Genomic DNA, 16144 nt, shown 5'->3' with positions numbered 1-16144 from the left:
TTTGTAATTTGATTTGTTTAAGTTTGGAGATTGATTTGTGATTGTTTCTAGATTTAGTTTTGGAATGATTATAATTCATTCTTGCAAACTTCTTAATATGTAGGTAGTTCCGAATCTTATTTTTATTGGTTATTTTCTTTTCGGGTATATTCGAACCCGATCCAGGAGCCGTCGGATCCGATTTCTGGACTCTAATCTCAAGACCTATCAGTTATGTAGGTTGGACTCGGATCTACTATAATAAAACGGATCTCGATTCGAAATTTTCAACCTGACTCGAACCCGACCCGTTGACAGGACTAATTTATCCTATGTAGTTTTATGTTTGGGAACTTCCCACTAATCTTTAACACAAAAAACAAAAAGGAAAACCAAAAGCAAATTTTTTTAAGACAGAGATATAAAACGAGTTTAGGAAAACGAATCAAATGGAGAGTTGTGGCCAAAAATAGACAGATAGAGATAAAACTCCCAGCGGCGGTGGTGATGGTGTCCACATCTTACTCCCCACTCAGCCCTCAACCCTTCAACCTTTGCTCTCCGGTCTCTTTCCCTGCTTCCTCAATTACAGCAGAAATGCTTCCAAGCTCCAATGCCACCGCCAACACCAACTCTGCCCTCTGGACCCAACAACCTGAAGAAGCCGAAGCTGCTTCTTCACTTTCATGGTCCGCCCCCCCAAGAATTGCAGCTGCTGCTGCAGCACAAGAAGAGACATGCAAAGCCCACCAAGAAATCAACGCCATCGCAGCCGCAACCGCAGCCTCTACCTTGTCCAAATCCATGCTTGGAACCGACTGGTTCATCAACAGTGCCCAAGATTTCAAGCCCACTCTCTCCAACGACATGGCATTTCCCTCGAATCCATCCTTTGAAACCACTACCCATTACCAAAATTTATACTCTCAGCCCTCCTCCTCCTCCTCCTCATTTTTTCCTCCGAATTCTTACTTTTCCTCCCTTTTCAGCTTGATTTCCAGCGACCCTGTTGAGCAAAATGGCTTATTGGATAATAATAGTACTAATTTCTTCTTGCCCAGCGATAACCCCTATTGCTCCGATTCCAGTTCCTCTGTTTTGTTGGGCAATCCGGAGTCGAATTTACCTGCCCTTGGTCTCGAGGGCCTGCAGGGTTTTGTTGGGAACGGGGTTTTGTTTCCTGACAAGTTTAATTATGTGGGTTTGAGGCCGCTGGAGGTTTTACCGTTAGGTGGGGTGGAGCAGCAGCCGCTGCCCCACCCGCCCACTCTCTTTCAGAAAAGAGCTGCTTTAAGGAACAACTATTTGGCTGCTGATGCTGAAAAAGGTCTCATGTTGGAGGGAGATGATGGGGTGAAATCAGAGAAGAAGAATGAGAGAAACAAAAGGAATGATGGTGAAGGGGAGCTGGAGGATGTTGATGATATTTCCTGTCTGAATTATGATTCCGACGAGCTTAATCTGAACAGTAATGTGGATCGAGGGACTAATGAAAGTAATGATGGCGCTGGTGATAACTGGAATGTGGGTGACGTCAATGCTGTTACTAATGGAGATGAAAAAGGCAAGAAGAAAGGGCCTCCGGCCAAAAATTTGATGGCTGAGAGGCGCCGCAGGAAGAAGCTCAATGATAGGCTCTATATGCTTAGGTCCATTGTCCCCAAAATCAGCAAGGTACATTTCCATTTTTCTGTTGAACTGTGGAATGTGAAGAACTCAATTGTTTGTTCAGTTTGGAATTGTTGAATCTGAGATTTACAGTTTCATATGGGATTTGATCATCTATGTCCAACATGGCTAATTAATCCCTTAGCTTTTAGGTTGCTATGGCTTATGGCTTAATCTGATCAAAATGTTATTATTGTTTTGAAAGATGGATAGGGCTTCAATACTTGGGGATTCCATTGAGTACTTGAAAGAACTTTTGCAACGCATCAATGATCTGCATCATGAACTTGAGGCTACTCCATCAGGATCTTTGCTCGAGCAAACATCAAGTTTTCATCCTCTAACACCTACCTTGCCTACTTTACCATGTTGCGTCAAGGAAGAATTGAATTCAAGCTCATTGCCAAGTCCCAAAAACAACCAACCTGCACGGGTAAATATTCAACATGACTTTCTGCTGGATGCATGTGACAGAAAGATTAAATAATGTGTTTAATATGATCCTTATTGTTGTGCTTTGAACTCTAACGTCGGTTCTGAGAATTCTGAAATAATATGTTTTATTTAATTTTATCAATTCCATTAAGCTTTCCACTGTTAATAGTTATGTTTTTGAACCAATCACCCTCTGTTGGTAGCATTGGCTTGAGTGTTATGCAGAACAACTTCCTACATAATAGAGAACAATAGGGTGTGAGTGCAGAGGGTGGATTGCTAATATATATTGTGTTAGTTTCATTGTGCTTGCTCTACCTATATGTTTGTCCAGATTGAAACGGCTTAAGCATCATCCCTGGGCTAGTGCTTGTTTTACAGGCTGTTTCCAAAACTTTAGGTACAAAACAGAACAGTTCATGTGCTTTAACAGTTTGTGGTCCAATAAAAGAGTAATTTGTCACTTTCATGTATCAAACAGAGGCTGGAAATTTTCAGAAGAAGATCGATGTGGACTCTGTCTGTTGCAATTTTTAAGACTCATATTTGGCTTGCTTTTTCTGATTGTTGGAAAATTATGTCATAATAGAGCTCAGTAATCCAAAGACTACTAACCCTCTCACCATGGTAGGCTAACTTAGGCAGTTGCAATTTCAGAATTTTTATTGTTAAGAAACTGTTTGTTATACTTTTATTGCCAGTTGTTCTTCTTTTGCTGTTTCTGAAATCCTGGTCTACTAAAATTTTTGTAGTTCTTAATTTATAGGTGGAGGTGAGGTTAAGGGAAGGGAGGGCTGTCAATATACACATGTTCTGTGCACGCAGACCAGGTCTTTTACTCTCCACCATTAGCGCCCTGGACAATCTTGGCTTGGATATTCAGCAAGCAGTTATCAGCTGTTTCAACGGATTCGCTTTGGATGTATTTCGGGCTGAGGTGTGGTCCTGCTTTATCGTTCTTATTCTCATTACCTATTTTGTTTTGATAACATTAGGTATACTTGGTACGGTTCTATGTAAGAAGTTAATACCATCCTAAAAGCATCATTTATCTTTAAAAAGTTTTCATCTGGCTTCATTGTTCCAGATCCGGTTCTGTTTGTGGTTATTCTTAGTTAATTTATCGGGTTGATGCTCATCTCTGGCTTTCTTTCTTCAAACACTTGCATTTAAGCTTTCCAAAATACAATTGCTTCCTTGATCTGTTCATGCTCATTCTTTGGTTTCTTTTCAACATGTACTTTTAAAACTGCCAAAGCGTTGGTGATAAAAGAACCATGTATAGATAAAATGTTATACAAAGAACATGTTAGTTATTGTCATGAATCATCAAAAGGAATAGTAAGAAGTCAGACCACTTGTGTGCTTCAGGAGTCGAGAGTTTCATGGATGCACAATAAACATCCAATTGATCCCTTACTTCGAGCATTGTTACGCAGAACTTGCCATAATGTGCTATTAAGATCACTCTTTAGAAATGAGCTGTTACAGCTACAATTGTGGTAGAATGGCATTTGATGATCTGGCTTTGAGATGTTTTTCTCTGTCCTGGACTTAAAGACAAATTTGTTTGATTTTCAACAGCAATGCAGGGAAGGCCAGGACATTTTGCCTGAACAAGTTAAAGCAGTTCTTCTGGACTCCGCTGGGTATCATGGCGTCATGTAATGTTAAGCCAGCAGCTCAAGAGTACTGGTTGCTCGTTGCTGTTTAATGACTGGCTGGTTTCTGATCAACCTGAATTACCATCATTTTGGTTTTACTAATTTGTGATAAGTTCCCTAATGCCTGACGCAGTCAATGCATATTGTAGGTGCAAATCTTGTAGTTACTTGATTATGAGCATTCCGTCACTCGGTTATGTGCTGGTTGATGAATGAAGTTTCCTGATACATCAAAGTCAGTGCATTTATTGGCCTCCATATAGATCCATTAACAGATTTGCCAAACTCCAATAGAAAACAGACCCAATTTTCAAAATACTTATTTACTGAGATTAACGTTGATTTCGTAGCTTGCTACATGACGAGAAACCTAGAACGTCTATTAATGGGTACAAGGGAAGAGACGATTGAAAAAGGGACCGCTATAATTTAGACAAGAATCTTGCACTTCATCATCAAATGCTACAGATTACACCATAGACGCATCAGGCAAAGCACTCTCTTGGCATCTGTGTTGGGATATCTCAGACCACTCTCTGATGCCAGATGTAAGGGCACGGGCACTGTATTGCCAAAGAACTCATCGGAACCAACTGCAACAAACATGATTGGCAATTTTCGCTCCCCAGTTAATGGATCCCCAGCCAATTCTCAACTCCTGTCTTCCATGAACTATCACTCACAAATGTATGCAGCCAGAGCATCAGATGCTAAATCATGAATACTTCAAAAGCATTTGACATTTGCTGTGTACTATGCCGGTGATGGTATGGATGAGTCACCCCTGTCAGTCAGTCCCCTCAGTTTCTTGTATGCCACATCTCTAGATTTGCGTGACTTTCTCCTCTTCAAAGAGGCCTTCTCTTCTAGCTTTTCATGTTCTTGTCCTTCGACCTTATACCTAGCCTGCTCTTCATCATTCCTGGAATATTCCATATCTTTCTCCCTTGCATCTCTAACATTTGTCTCTGGTTCAATAACAGACATTCCTGTCAGAGTGTAGTCCAAAAGGAATGTGCTTCTTTGCAACCTATCAATCCTACTGAAGTGCCTCTGAGAATATGGGATTAGTCCTTCAAGCAATTCTCCAATGCCTCTTATCTGAAATAATTTCACACAGACGCTCCATTACTTTGCATTTTCCATAAATTTCAATAATGCTCAATTTCACGTAAATAGAGATGATTTTATTTCCTTTTCTAGTGGGGGAGTAAAAACAAGAGCCCATTTAGAGAGCAAGTCTTTGAAGCCCTCAAAAACATCTCATCAAGTAACAAGGAACGTCCAAGTGACTTTAAATTACTTTCCAATCCTCTATGACGCAAAACCAGCATTAGATCTCCGCTACAATTTCATGAGAGTTGCAGTGGGGAGCATAAAGCATGGAGCACCTACCTCTGCAATGTCTGTTGGTGAAAGGATACTGAATATCTTGAAGAGCACAAATTGGGCAACATGACAGAGCTTTGGCTTTGTATTCCATTCTCGAACATATTCCAAAAGCTGAGCGAATTCTTCCTTGTTAAGACATCGGAGAGCTTTCTCAATCTGAACATCTGCACTTCCCTTCCTGCAGAAAATCAAAATTATAGACGATGGGAGAATAATTACGACACAACTGTAGGGGAAAAAATTAAAAATTACCTGTAGATCTCCCCAAATAATTCAAAGAGTTTATGAGGTCTGCGCAGCTCAAATGCAAGTTGGATTGCTCTGATATAATCAGCATCCATTACTGCATTCTCAAGGTCTTGTCCTCTCAAAACACCTTCCTCCTACATCAAAAATATAATGATGCTGTAACCTAGATTGGTTCATGTAACAGAATGCCACTAAGGCAAGCCAAAATCGAAAAAAAAAAAAAGATAAATGAGTTCCAAATCACTATTAGAACTAAAGAAGACAAAATAATGTTTCCAAGCCAAAAAGCCAAATAAATGCCATCCAACTATCTTCCGCTCCACGCCTCCCTCTCACTCTCTGCCCATCCCAAGTAATTCCCAGAGTTTAGCACAAGTATCCATGCATACTATCGCGAAGCATAAAAATAATGCAATGTAAGAACCCTAAACATAATGCAGCTTCAATTCAGTAAGTAAACCAAAATCTAGTGGTTCATATCAGTTTCAGAAAATAAAGCACCAGACAGAAAGATGCCTTACCTCTTTACGGAAGGCTTCTTCTTTATCAGCAGATGTCGAGTCATGCCACAAGTTGATTACTGCATCACTGCCTCCAGTAGCAAGCATTTCAGTTTTCTTCCCAATGGCCAGAGCCCATATCTGCAGACCAAAGTTATTGAGCAAACAAGGAATATAAATAACCTGATCTGGAAAAAATGTAACAAGACACGTGGTCACAAAGTGATAGACTCTAGATATAATAATTCTGAACCACATTTTGTCTCGCTTATTTTATTGCCACTAGTTCTTGACAAGAAAACTACTCGGTACACTTAAAATTTGAAGAAGAAGAATATGCAAGTAGTTAACATTATCTTTTAACAAGCACAGAACCAAATGTCCAAAGAAAGTCATGCCCACAGTCCCAGCACACATGCACATCCACTGTACAGTCAATCAAGCCATGATTTCCCCCGGTGTGCTTGTAATGCCCAGGGCTCCACTAAGCTAGTTACCGGTACTACATGGCAACCCATACAATACAACTGAGAGTTACCCCAAAACTATAAATCCAAGATTGCACGAAAAATGCTGACAAGGGGGAACAGCCTTGTTTATGATTACCACCTCTGAAGAATTTAACCAATAAGGGTATACATAATGAAATCTTTTCAAGATGAAAAGTTCTACAGACCACATTGGCTGCAGATTCATGGAGTTGTAGCCAGCAAAGTGTCCAAAAGTTCAACTATACACACTTCCCACACCTCTAACAAAGCAAGATTAGTCAAGAAACACTGAACTCGTCATTTCTTTTTCTGTCATTAGCTTACGTTGTCTCAAAAGCGACAGTCTGCATCACCTCAGGTGCTTAAATAGCCAAAAGAAGAGGAAGCAGCAGCTTCAGAAACTATAGACAAAAAAAATTGTGCTTTCTATTTAGAAAAGGATGCCAAATTTAGTTAACATTGCATACTTCACAAGCTGCTCAATTAAGGTGCATTGAAGCATATCAAACAGCCATGACAGGCAAATAAAAGTCTCTGATTCTGAATATGCATAGACCCAGGTGGAAATAGTAGAAAGAAACCAAAAAGAAAGTACTTCAATAGATGTAATTGCTTATGCAAACAGTATGTCAGAAAATAACCTTGTCATCATGTTGATCATAAGTCGCTATGCATTCATTTGTATTAACAGTCCACAGCTTCACCAAACCATCAGCACCTATTCAATGCAGCAATATTTTCCAGTTTTTAGTATGTATGCATTAATATGGAATGAAAAGTGTTAGGACATCATCCATAAAAGTTACCACAAGAGACAAACTGAGTCCCACGAGTGACAAATGACGCTCTGATTACACTTGATGTATGCCCTTCAAATGTTTTCAAACATGAACCATCAGATATAGCCCATATTTTGATTGTTTTATCTCCAGAAGCTGTTATAACACACTGATCCACAGGAGAAAATTCCACAGACCAAATTCCCCTTTTATGCCCTCTAAGTACCACTACAGATACTAGATCTGGAAGCCTCCATATACAAGCAGTTCGATCCTGACCATATAGAGAGAATGAGAAATGATTAAAATTGATAAGAAGCCGATCAGTCCCATGATATGAACTGTTTTTTCTAAGATTACACCTTCTCTCATAGATGCCACAACTTCAAAATCCTGAAAACAGACATTAGTTGTGGAACTAAGTATTGCAACTTACAAACCTGGGAGCCACTACAAACAAGACTATCATTTGGGGCAACTGCAAGTGAGTTTATGTCCTTATCATGGGCTGCCACAACTGCTTTTGCTTTCAAATTAGGAACATCTTCAGCACCATCTGGGAGTCCATCTAAACTCCAAACCTTCAGTGTACGGTCGCTGAACGTGACCACCATGAAAGTTTTGTAAAAGCAGACAACATAGTAAACATATCAAAGAAATGAAGGTAAAGACATCAAGTTCAGAACGTCAATGAAACAACAAAGTTGCTGATTGTTATGACATAGAATTATGGATCTGCATTCAATAAAAACATCATTTCTTCTCCCAAAATAATCAGTAATAAGACAAGCATCAAAAGAGATGCAATGCAAAATGATCAGCAATAACCACTACCAGAAGATTACCCAAATTAAAAAAAAAAGGTGCATGAACTACATGATGTATTCTACTGTCCATATTTGCAAATAAGCAGCAATAGAGCAAAAGCTTCATCGCCACCAATTGGCCAATATACAAACTCCCCAAGCCCCATGGAAAACGGATGAGGCCCACTTAAAGAAGGAAAATAAATACCTACCAAGGTAAATGTATACGAGACGAATTCTACTCTATATATGCCCAGATAATAACGTACCTACTACCGCTGACAAAAAAGTTCTGATGTTTTCTAGAAAATGCAATGGCACCAACTGCTCCCATGTGACCTATGCCAACTCCAATGCAACATTTACTTTCAGCATCCCACACTCTGACCTATCAAAGCAATGGTATAAAATTTGTAACATACAATAACCAGCCATTATACAAATATATGCACCGGAAACAAAAATCATAGAAAAATCCCACTGTAAATCAATATTTTCTATTTTTTTGCTTCTTCCTGAGTCTTTCTTTCTCTTAAGTGGAAACTCCTATAATCTAAGAACAAACAGGGACACAAAGTCAACTAGCATCCTAAAATGGACAAATACAAATGGCCCAAGAATATATCACTAGCGAAAATTTAATATGAAATAATACGTGGCTGCACACCATCCTCACTAGCCTCAAACAAAATGCACAGACAAAGCACCCCAAAACCAAAAAATAAAAAAGCAGCAAAACAAAGAAAATGAAAACTTAAGGAAGACGATGAAAAGCTAATCCTACAGAGGAAATGGATCAAAATCTTACACTGTTGTCCTTGCTTCCTGTCACAACAAGTGTTCTGCCAGTACCCAACACACAGGTATCAAGACACAAAACAATATCAGTGTGACCAGCCAACACATAGGCACATGACATTGATGTAAGGTCATACACCCGCACCTGTACATAACAACACATAACATTAGGATGGCAATGTTAGATCATTCTAACAAAGTAAATCCCCTAGCATTTGAATAATTAGTCAAGAACATGCATTACGTGAACAAAAAAAATCAAATGACTCCATTAAACTAAGAAAGTTATGCACCAATTTTCCTTATGACATGTTTCTTTCCAGACACCACTGCACGCAACAGAAGCAGAATAATAAAGTATAAGTGAATCATACCAAACACACTAAGGTACATTTCCAGCCTTGAATTTTGAAAGGAAATAATAGAGGCACATTTTCTTAACTAAGCGTGTAATAGAGTAGAACAAAAGAACCCAGCTCAAATGCTGATTAGGATGTCCTTTACAAGATTTAATCAAGCTCTGCATAAAGCAGCGAAACACAAAACGCCCTCACTACCTTGTTTTTCCATTAAGACTATTAAGTACCTTGCAGCTAACCAATCTTTCTAGTGTTTGTAGATTCTTAGTCAAGACACTAGCATTATTGATGATTCATGTGAATCAGTAGAAACACATTAAAGCATATACTAACCCAATTACAAACCCTAAAAACTCCTAGCATAATAATGATCCATAAGGAAAGAAATTCAGAATGCCAACAATGCCTCCTAGGTAAATTGATAGACCAGCATTACAGTAGAAAAGTTAACATCTTGAAAAATAGTTAACATCAGATGGGTCAGAACAATTAAAATTATACAAACATGTACCAGGCACTTTAAGGCCCTGCAAGAATTACAGAAAACTTACGTGTTCAACGCTTGTAGAGACAGCCAGAAATTGTTCTTCCTCACCCAAAAACTTCATATCTGCAATCTCTTCATTATACCCTACGAGGCGCTTGCTAAGGATTAATTTCAAACTGCCTTCAGAGTCTTCCACTGGGGTATAGAGGAGAAATTGCTGGTCAGCCGTAACACATATCAAGCCCTGATCTGAGGGCAACATCATAGCAGATATGAAGCCTCTTTTCACCTCATCCTTGTCCAAGCTCACAACAACATCAGAGGATTTTTGCTCAAAGAGGCAAACTGCACTGTTTTCAAAACAATTTATTCAAAAAGAAAAAAAAGAATTAAACCAATATACTTTATCGAGAAAATACTGCAAAAAACAGTGTCCAAATTACAGATGCACTGATATACACAACTGCCAACTAAATTCAGCCAGTGGGCCCATGCAAAAAACGCATTCCTATCCAACATGCACACAACATTTAAAAACAGAAAAATACGTCCAAGTATGGATATGCATAAGTTACTTATATACACATACAATATATGCCTATCACATCCAAATGGGTGTATTAGGAAAACTAAAGTATTAAAATTCACAATTATCAAAAAGTGAACGTTGCTTTTGGAGTCCAAAAGCATCTAAAGTATAAAAATATTTGGTGCTACATCTGAAGAAACATAACGTTAATATAGGGAAAAAGAACAAAAGAGAGAGTAGTCTCAGGTATATACAGTTAAAGAGAATCCATGACGCACCCTTTAGAATTCCATATCCGTACAATACCACGTTCTCCGACAGTAATAAATTGTATTGATGGTGAGCCATCTTTTTCCTTCAAACGTTTTTGTATAAGTGAAGCCAAACATTTAGCCAAAGTGGACTCAGAGCCAATGGCACAAACTGCTTCTAGTGCCTCATACGTAGGGACAGTAACTTTACAGCTAAAGTCACTCAAATTCCACAAATTTACAACCTGAAATTTTTATCTCAACATCAGCCAGTCACTTTGAAATATTATACTTGACACAAAAAACTAAAGTTATTGCTGAAGGAGATCCAAACATTTAAACTATACAAGGTTCTTTGCATTAACTAAAGAAGGCATTTGCTATCAAACCAATAGATACTTTGCCAACTAATCTCCACAGACTCAATACTCTAAAATTAACTGGTTAGCTCACTAAAGCTTTTAAAAAATTCAGATACTCATTCATATGCTGACCATGATTTTTATGGAACTGTAATGATCAGAATCCTTTTGGTTTGCTTTTTATTTCAATTTCAAATTGGCTTTTATTTTTCATATAGTGATATATGACATGCCTTGTCTCTTCCTGCGCTGATCAAGGTCTGCCCATCTTCAGAAAAATCCAACGATGTCACAGCCGATTGATGTTTTTCAAGTGTTGTAACACACTTCTTAGTTCTTAGATCCCAAATTCTGATGGTAGTGTCATCGCTGCCAGAGAAAAGCTATTAACAAGAAACCGTGAGCATAAAATATCAGAAAGTGCAACAAGTAAAAGTTAGCTTAATGTAAGAAACGGGCCTCTTAGCACAAGACCAAAAATCAGTTTCCAGAATTGGAGATAATAACAAACTGCATATTAAAACAAAAACTAAAGATTCAATTTCAAATGCTAATTCTGGCTTCAAAAGAATTGAACTTTACTTGATCTCATTTTCCATCCTAGCAAAATAGTGCCAATATAAGCAAAACTCAAAATGCATTCAATAAATAGTTTCAACTTATTTCCCCATGATTTTTATCTCGTATTCTCTCTTTTATCAGAAAAATTTCCATAAAGACCATCTCAATTTTTAACAAGAACGAATGAGCCATGAGGAAACACATGCAAATGAACACTCCACCAATCAAAATATAACCATGAAAATAAAGTTATGATATAAAACCTTAAAAACTCAACATGTATTGACACAATCTCTCGTTTCTAGTAATCTTTTCAACCATTCTCATCTACCTTTTATTTTTTCTATTTTCTTTTAAGTTACAATAAAAATGAAAGGAGGCGATTGACAGGAGACATCTTGGGCTAAAAGTAAAACTTACCAGTAGTCTATTGGGGTCACGATGGAACATAATGCAAGTAACAACACCCTTGTGACCTTTGAAATAATGAGTGCAGAAGCCACCATCAACGTCCCACACTAGCACTTTCCTATCAGCCCCCGCTGTTGCCAGCAGTCCACCTGACCCATGACAAGCCATTCCCATAATTGGCCCTTCATGCCCCTATATACAAAACAAAAATACTCAATTGAGCGGCTCAAATTGTGCAACAACATTAATCTACGGGAAAATCCCAATTATTTCCGAAAGAATTTATGAAAACCAAATGGTCATAAATTTCCTCTAAAGTCAACTTATTTCAGTCACTTTAGCTTACTACACTAAAAGACCAGGATCCAGGCAACAACCCATGAAAAGAAATGAACTTTTCTATTCTGGAAAGAATAAAAGTCACGTAAAAACACCGAAACCTTTTAGCCGAGAAAGCTGAATTTAGAATTTTACCTTCCAAGAACGGATGCATTTGAGAGAAGAAAGATCCCAAATCCTAATTTGGCGACTATGGCTAGCGGAAAATAGGAAACTATTGTTACTAACAGGGCTGAGACAGAGGGCGGTGACAGGTTCAGAATCTCCTTCAATTGTTGATTTAATTGAGGCATTGGAGGAATCAACGATTTTGATGGTGTCGTCGCAGGCGCAGACGATAAAAGAACCGTCGGAGGAGACGGCGTAAGGGCCGCCGGTGTAGAATTGCTGCAAAGATTGGTGGCACCGGTAGTTCTTCTTCAGGGAGACCGAAGAAGCCATGGGAAAGAGAGCAAAATGTGAGCTGGAGGCTTTGTTCTGGGTTTAGGGTTTTAGGGGCTTTTGCAAAACTTGTACTGTACAACTTGGCTTTAACCCCGTTATGAATTAGCGAGCAGCTGTCAAATTGGCGGGTTTTCCTTCATCTCTTTCTTTTATTTCCCTTTCGTTCTTGCTTTTCCCTATTCTTTCCCTTAATCTCTTTCTTTGACCTTCTTGCCAAGTTTTCTTCTGTCTTTTTATTTTGTAGTAAATAGTTTTTTGTTTGGATTGCATTTTTTGAAGTGTTTAGAAAAAATTAATATTATTGCATTTTTTGAAGTGTTTAGAAAAAATTAATATTATTGCAGCACTTTTGTAGGATAAAATATATATGAAATAAAAAGATAATTAAAAAATATATTATACAATCTAAACAAGGCTTTAGGGGCAGCAGGGCTTGATGTTGCAAGGTTCACATTAATTATTTTAGTAAAAAATTTAGTAATCTAGGAGATTGGATGGTTTTAACGTTTTTCTTTTTATTTTTTTTAAGCAAGACGGGGATGGAATTTAAAAAATGAGGAACAAGTATGAAGATTAAAACTCAACCATCTCCGATTGTTTGAGTGTGGAGCCATATTATCCCTATTGGACAAGTGAGTTTTTTGGGTGTTTGTCTAAAATTTTGTTGTAGCTTACTGTAGAAGTTTTTAAAAAAATATTTGAAGTGTGTAAATTTTTGAATATTTTGAAGTGTATAGTTTAAAAACTTTGAAAAGTTTTTTGAGATTACTGTAACTAAAATTTTTAAAAAACTTGTAACAGACAAACTTGACAAAAAACTTGTCTGCCAACTTAGATTAGTTGACAAATTTAGTCTATTATGAATGTTATACGCTTTTAAATAATGATGATAACATTACATACAAATAGCAATGTATGAAAAACTTGCAAGGATTAAACATACATATTTTTTAATTTCCAATTATTAGTACAAAATCTTTTCATTTGTCATTATTCCATTTTACAAAATCAAACATAAATGTGATGGTAAACTTTATCCCAAAGAAAAAAGAATAAGGAATTGCTTATAATAAGAGAAATTCATAAATTGCATATCATTAGGAACAAACACCTATTTTGTAATTATTTTTTTCTCTTGATTCATCAATGCAGTTTACAGCCCTGTTTGGAACCTCAGTTTTTTTGCAAGTTTGTATGCTACTAGTTTTTAACAAATTTTGCTACATGAATCCTAAAAAATTTATCAAGTTTTTAATCTACACACTTCAAAATATATCTAATACACAAAAAATTTTCCTTCAACTTTTCTTCTTTTTCCTCCCTCACCCAACCCACCACGTCCTCTGTCGCCAGCCACCACCTCCACCACCGCTCCCGGCGCCAGTCACCTATTCCGACACTAGAATCAATGCCGGCCTTCCTCTTTTTATTTTTTTTCTCTCCCTCTCCCTCACCCCTTCTCCTATTTTGCTCCCTTCCCCTTTTCCTCTCTCCCTCCCCCACTACCCTCCCCCTCCCACTAGCTGCGATCTGTTCGCGCGACCAAATTGCAAATGGGGAGAGGAAGGGGGGCTGCGATCTGGTCGTGTGACTAGATTGCAGCTAGGGAAGGAAAGGAGAGGGGGAGAGAAAAAGCAGCAAAAAAAATTCATGGCTGCAAGTTCTCTGGCGTCGGAGTGCGAGGGGGAGGGGAGAGGAGAGGGAGAGGGAGAAGAGGGGAAGAGAAAGGAAAAAAAAATAGCAGGTTGGCTGCTGGGCTACCAAATTGCAACTAGGGGGAGGGTGGCGAGAAAGGGGGAGAGAAAAAGCAAAAAAAAAAAAATCCATGGCTGCAAGTTCTCTAGCATCGGAGGGTGACGGGGAGGGGGAGGAGAGGGAGAGAGGGAGAGGGAGAGGGAGAGGGAGGAGAGGAATAGTGGGAGAAGGAGAGAGAGAAGAGAGAAAGAGAAGAGAGAGAGAGAAAAAGGGAAAAAAAAAATTTTTCCCATGGCTGCTTGTTCTTCTATGTCAGAGGCAAAGGTGCCGGGGAAGGGGGAAAGGAGAAGAAGAAGAGAGGAAAGAAAAAAGTTTTTCATCCTAAAATTTTTTCATACAACTTCTACAATAATCTACAGTAAATGCCCCGTTTGAAACCTAAGTTTTTTGGAAGTTTGTCTAAAACTTTACTGTAAATCACTGTAGATGTTGTATAAAAACTTACCGTATAAGTTTTTTTCAAAACTTTATTGTAGCATTAAATTTTTTTTTAATAACTTCCAAAAACAAAGATTCGAATTTCATAAAGGAAAAAAAGACCATTTTCCATTTTAAATGCAAACCGAAGCAAGTTCCTGGCATCGTTCTAATTGTAGACATCGAAGCAATTTTTAATGGAAGCAGACATCGAACTAAGCAGACATCGAAGAGGGTTCCTAGTCACAGAACTAAGCAGACAGCAGGTTCGTGGCATTGAAGCAAATAGAAGGTAAAAAAGGGATTTAATCCCTCCACTATTGTTCCTGGGATCCTAATATAGGTTGAATTGGCAGCCATTGCCGGGTAATAGCTGATCGCTGCTAAGTCCGAAAAAAAAATTAAAACAGAGCTGCCGAGCTCAATTAAACGAAGAATGAAGGAGGACATTGCACCTAAAAGTAGAGGGGTTTTGTAGCAGCAACTACGTGGGAAGCTTGAGCAGGTGGACCGTGGTGGAGGACACGAACTGGACCACCGTCAACTTGCTGGACTGCGAGCTGCTTCCAAAATGCTGAACCTTCGCTGGGACTGCAATGGATCGGCTGTTTACTGCTCTGCTTCCTAGAGGTCTGACCAACTTCAACCGCCGTTTCTCATTTGGGTGTATCAGCTTCCGACGAGCAGAAGCAGATGTTGAGACCAAAAAGAAGCCACAAACGAGTCGTCTTGTCCTGTAATAGGGATGTACGCGAGCCGAGTCATAATTGAGTAGCTCGCGAGTAACTCGGTCAACGGCTTGGCTTGAACTTGTGTTGACCGAGTTCGAGCCGAGTCTCGAACTACTCGATTGTCATTCGAGTCGAGTTTCGAGCCAATATTTTTAGGTTCGAGGCTTGTCGAGCTACTCGTCGAGCCGATGGTATTTAAATAATATATTTATAATTTAAATAATATATATGTATTATAATTATAAAATGACCATTATGGGTATAAGTTTTACGGAATTTACAATAAATTCTTCTTTATAATAAAATTTCATAATGGCAAAAAAGTAATAACATAATTGTAAAAAGACCTAAAAAGAAAAAATGTCTAAAAAAGGGAAGAAAAGACGAAAGTGTATCAAAAAGCTTGATTAGGCTCGACTTGATAAGGTTTGACTAAAGGTCGAGCCTTATCGAGTCGAGTCTCGAGCTTAACACGAGTTTCTCGAGTCAAGTTCCGAGTATTGATTTTTTGTACTCGGTTGAGCTCGAGTCGAACTCGAGCCTAGGTATATATGAGTCGAGTCGAACTCGAGTCTAGCAATACTCGAGTTTGATTTGGCTCGATTACATCCTTATTCCGTAATGCCGCAAGTTTTTTTCAAGCTTTTGACCCCAAAACGACATCGTTTCATTTAAGTTTTAGACATGACCGAAAGTTTTTTGCAAGTTTTTTGGGGTTCTTGTAGATAAAGTTGTTA

The 16144-nt window shown here is 38.4% G+C and overlaps 2 protein-coding genes across 3 annotated transcripts; one reads left to right on the top strand and one right to left on the bottom strand.

Annotated features, from left to right (window-relative positions):
- Nucleotides 1-424: 424 nt before the first annotated feature.
- On the top strand, nt 425-3990 carry LOC113779251 (transcription factor ICE1-like). The gene is made up of 4 exons (XM_027324787.1): nt 425-1653; nt 1853-2080; nt 2849-3019; nt 3667-3990. Exons 1-4 carry the CDS (start codon nt 487-489, stop codon nt 3748-3750), a joined length of 1650 nt encoding a protein of 549 aa, XP_027180588.1. The 5' UTR covers nt 425-486; the 3' UTR covers nt 3751-3990.
- Nucleotides 3991-4053: 63 nt separating this feature from the next.
- Nucleotides 4054-12549, bottom strand: LOC113779250 (transducin beta-like protein 3). 2 transcript variants are annotated; one of them, XM_027324784.1, is made up of 14 exons: nt 12196-12549; nt 11731-11913; nt 10983-11132; nt 10415-10632; nt 9672-9957; nt 8772-8906; nt 8233-8351; nt 7598-7754; nt 7185-7431; nt 7020-7096; nt 5909-6028; nt 5391-5521; nt 5142-5316; nt 4054-4847 (listed from the first exon to the last, which is right to left on the bottom strand). In XM_027324784.1, exons 1-14 carry the CDS (start codon nt 12499-12501, stop codon nt 4500-4502), a joined length of 2652 nt encoding a protein of 883 aa, XP_027180585.1. In that variant the 5' UTR covers nt 12502-12549; the 3' UTR covers nt 4054-4499. The 2 variants fall into 2 exon arrangements, with proteins under 2 accessions (XP_027180585.1, XP_027180586.1); XM_027324785.1 differs by lacking the exon at nt 12196-12549 and having other exon boundaries at nt 10983-11118; nt 11731-11902.
- Nucleotides 12550-16144: the final 3595 nt, after the last annotated feature.

The sequence above is a fragment of the Coffea eugenioides genome, chromosome 8 (assembly GCF_003713205.1).
Source record: "Coffea eugenioides isolate CCC68of chromosome 8, Ceug_1.0, whole genome shotgun sequence".
In the NCBI taxonomy this organism is placed as follows: domain Eukaryota; kingdom Viridiplantae; phylum Streptophyta; class Magnoliopsida; order Gentianales; family Rubiaceae; genus Coffea; species Coffea eugenioides.
This window is presented reverse-complemented; position numbering and strand designations above follow the sequence as displayed.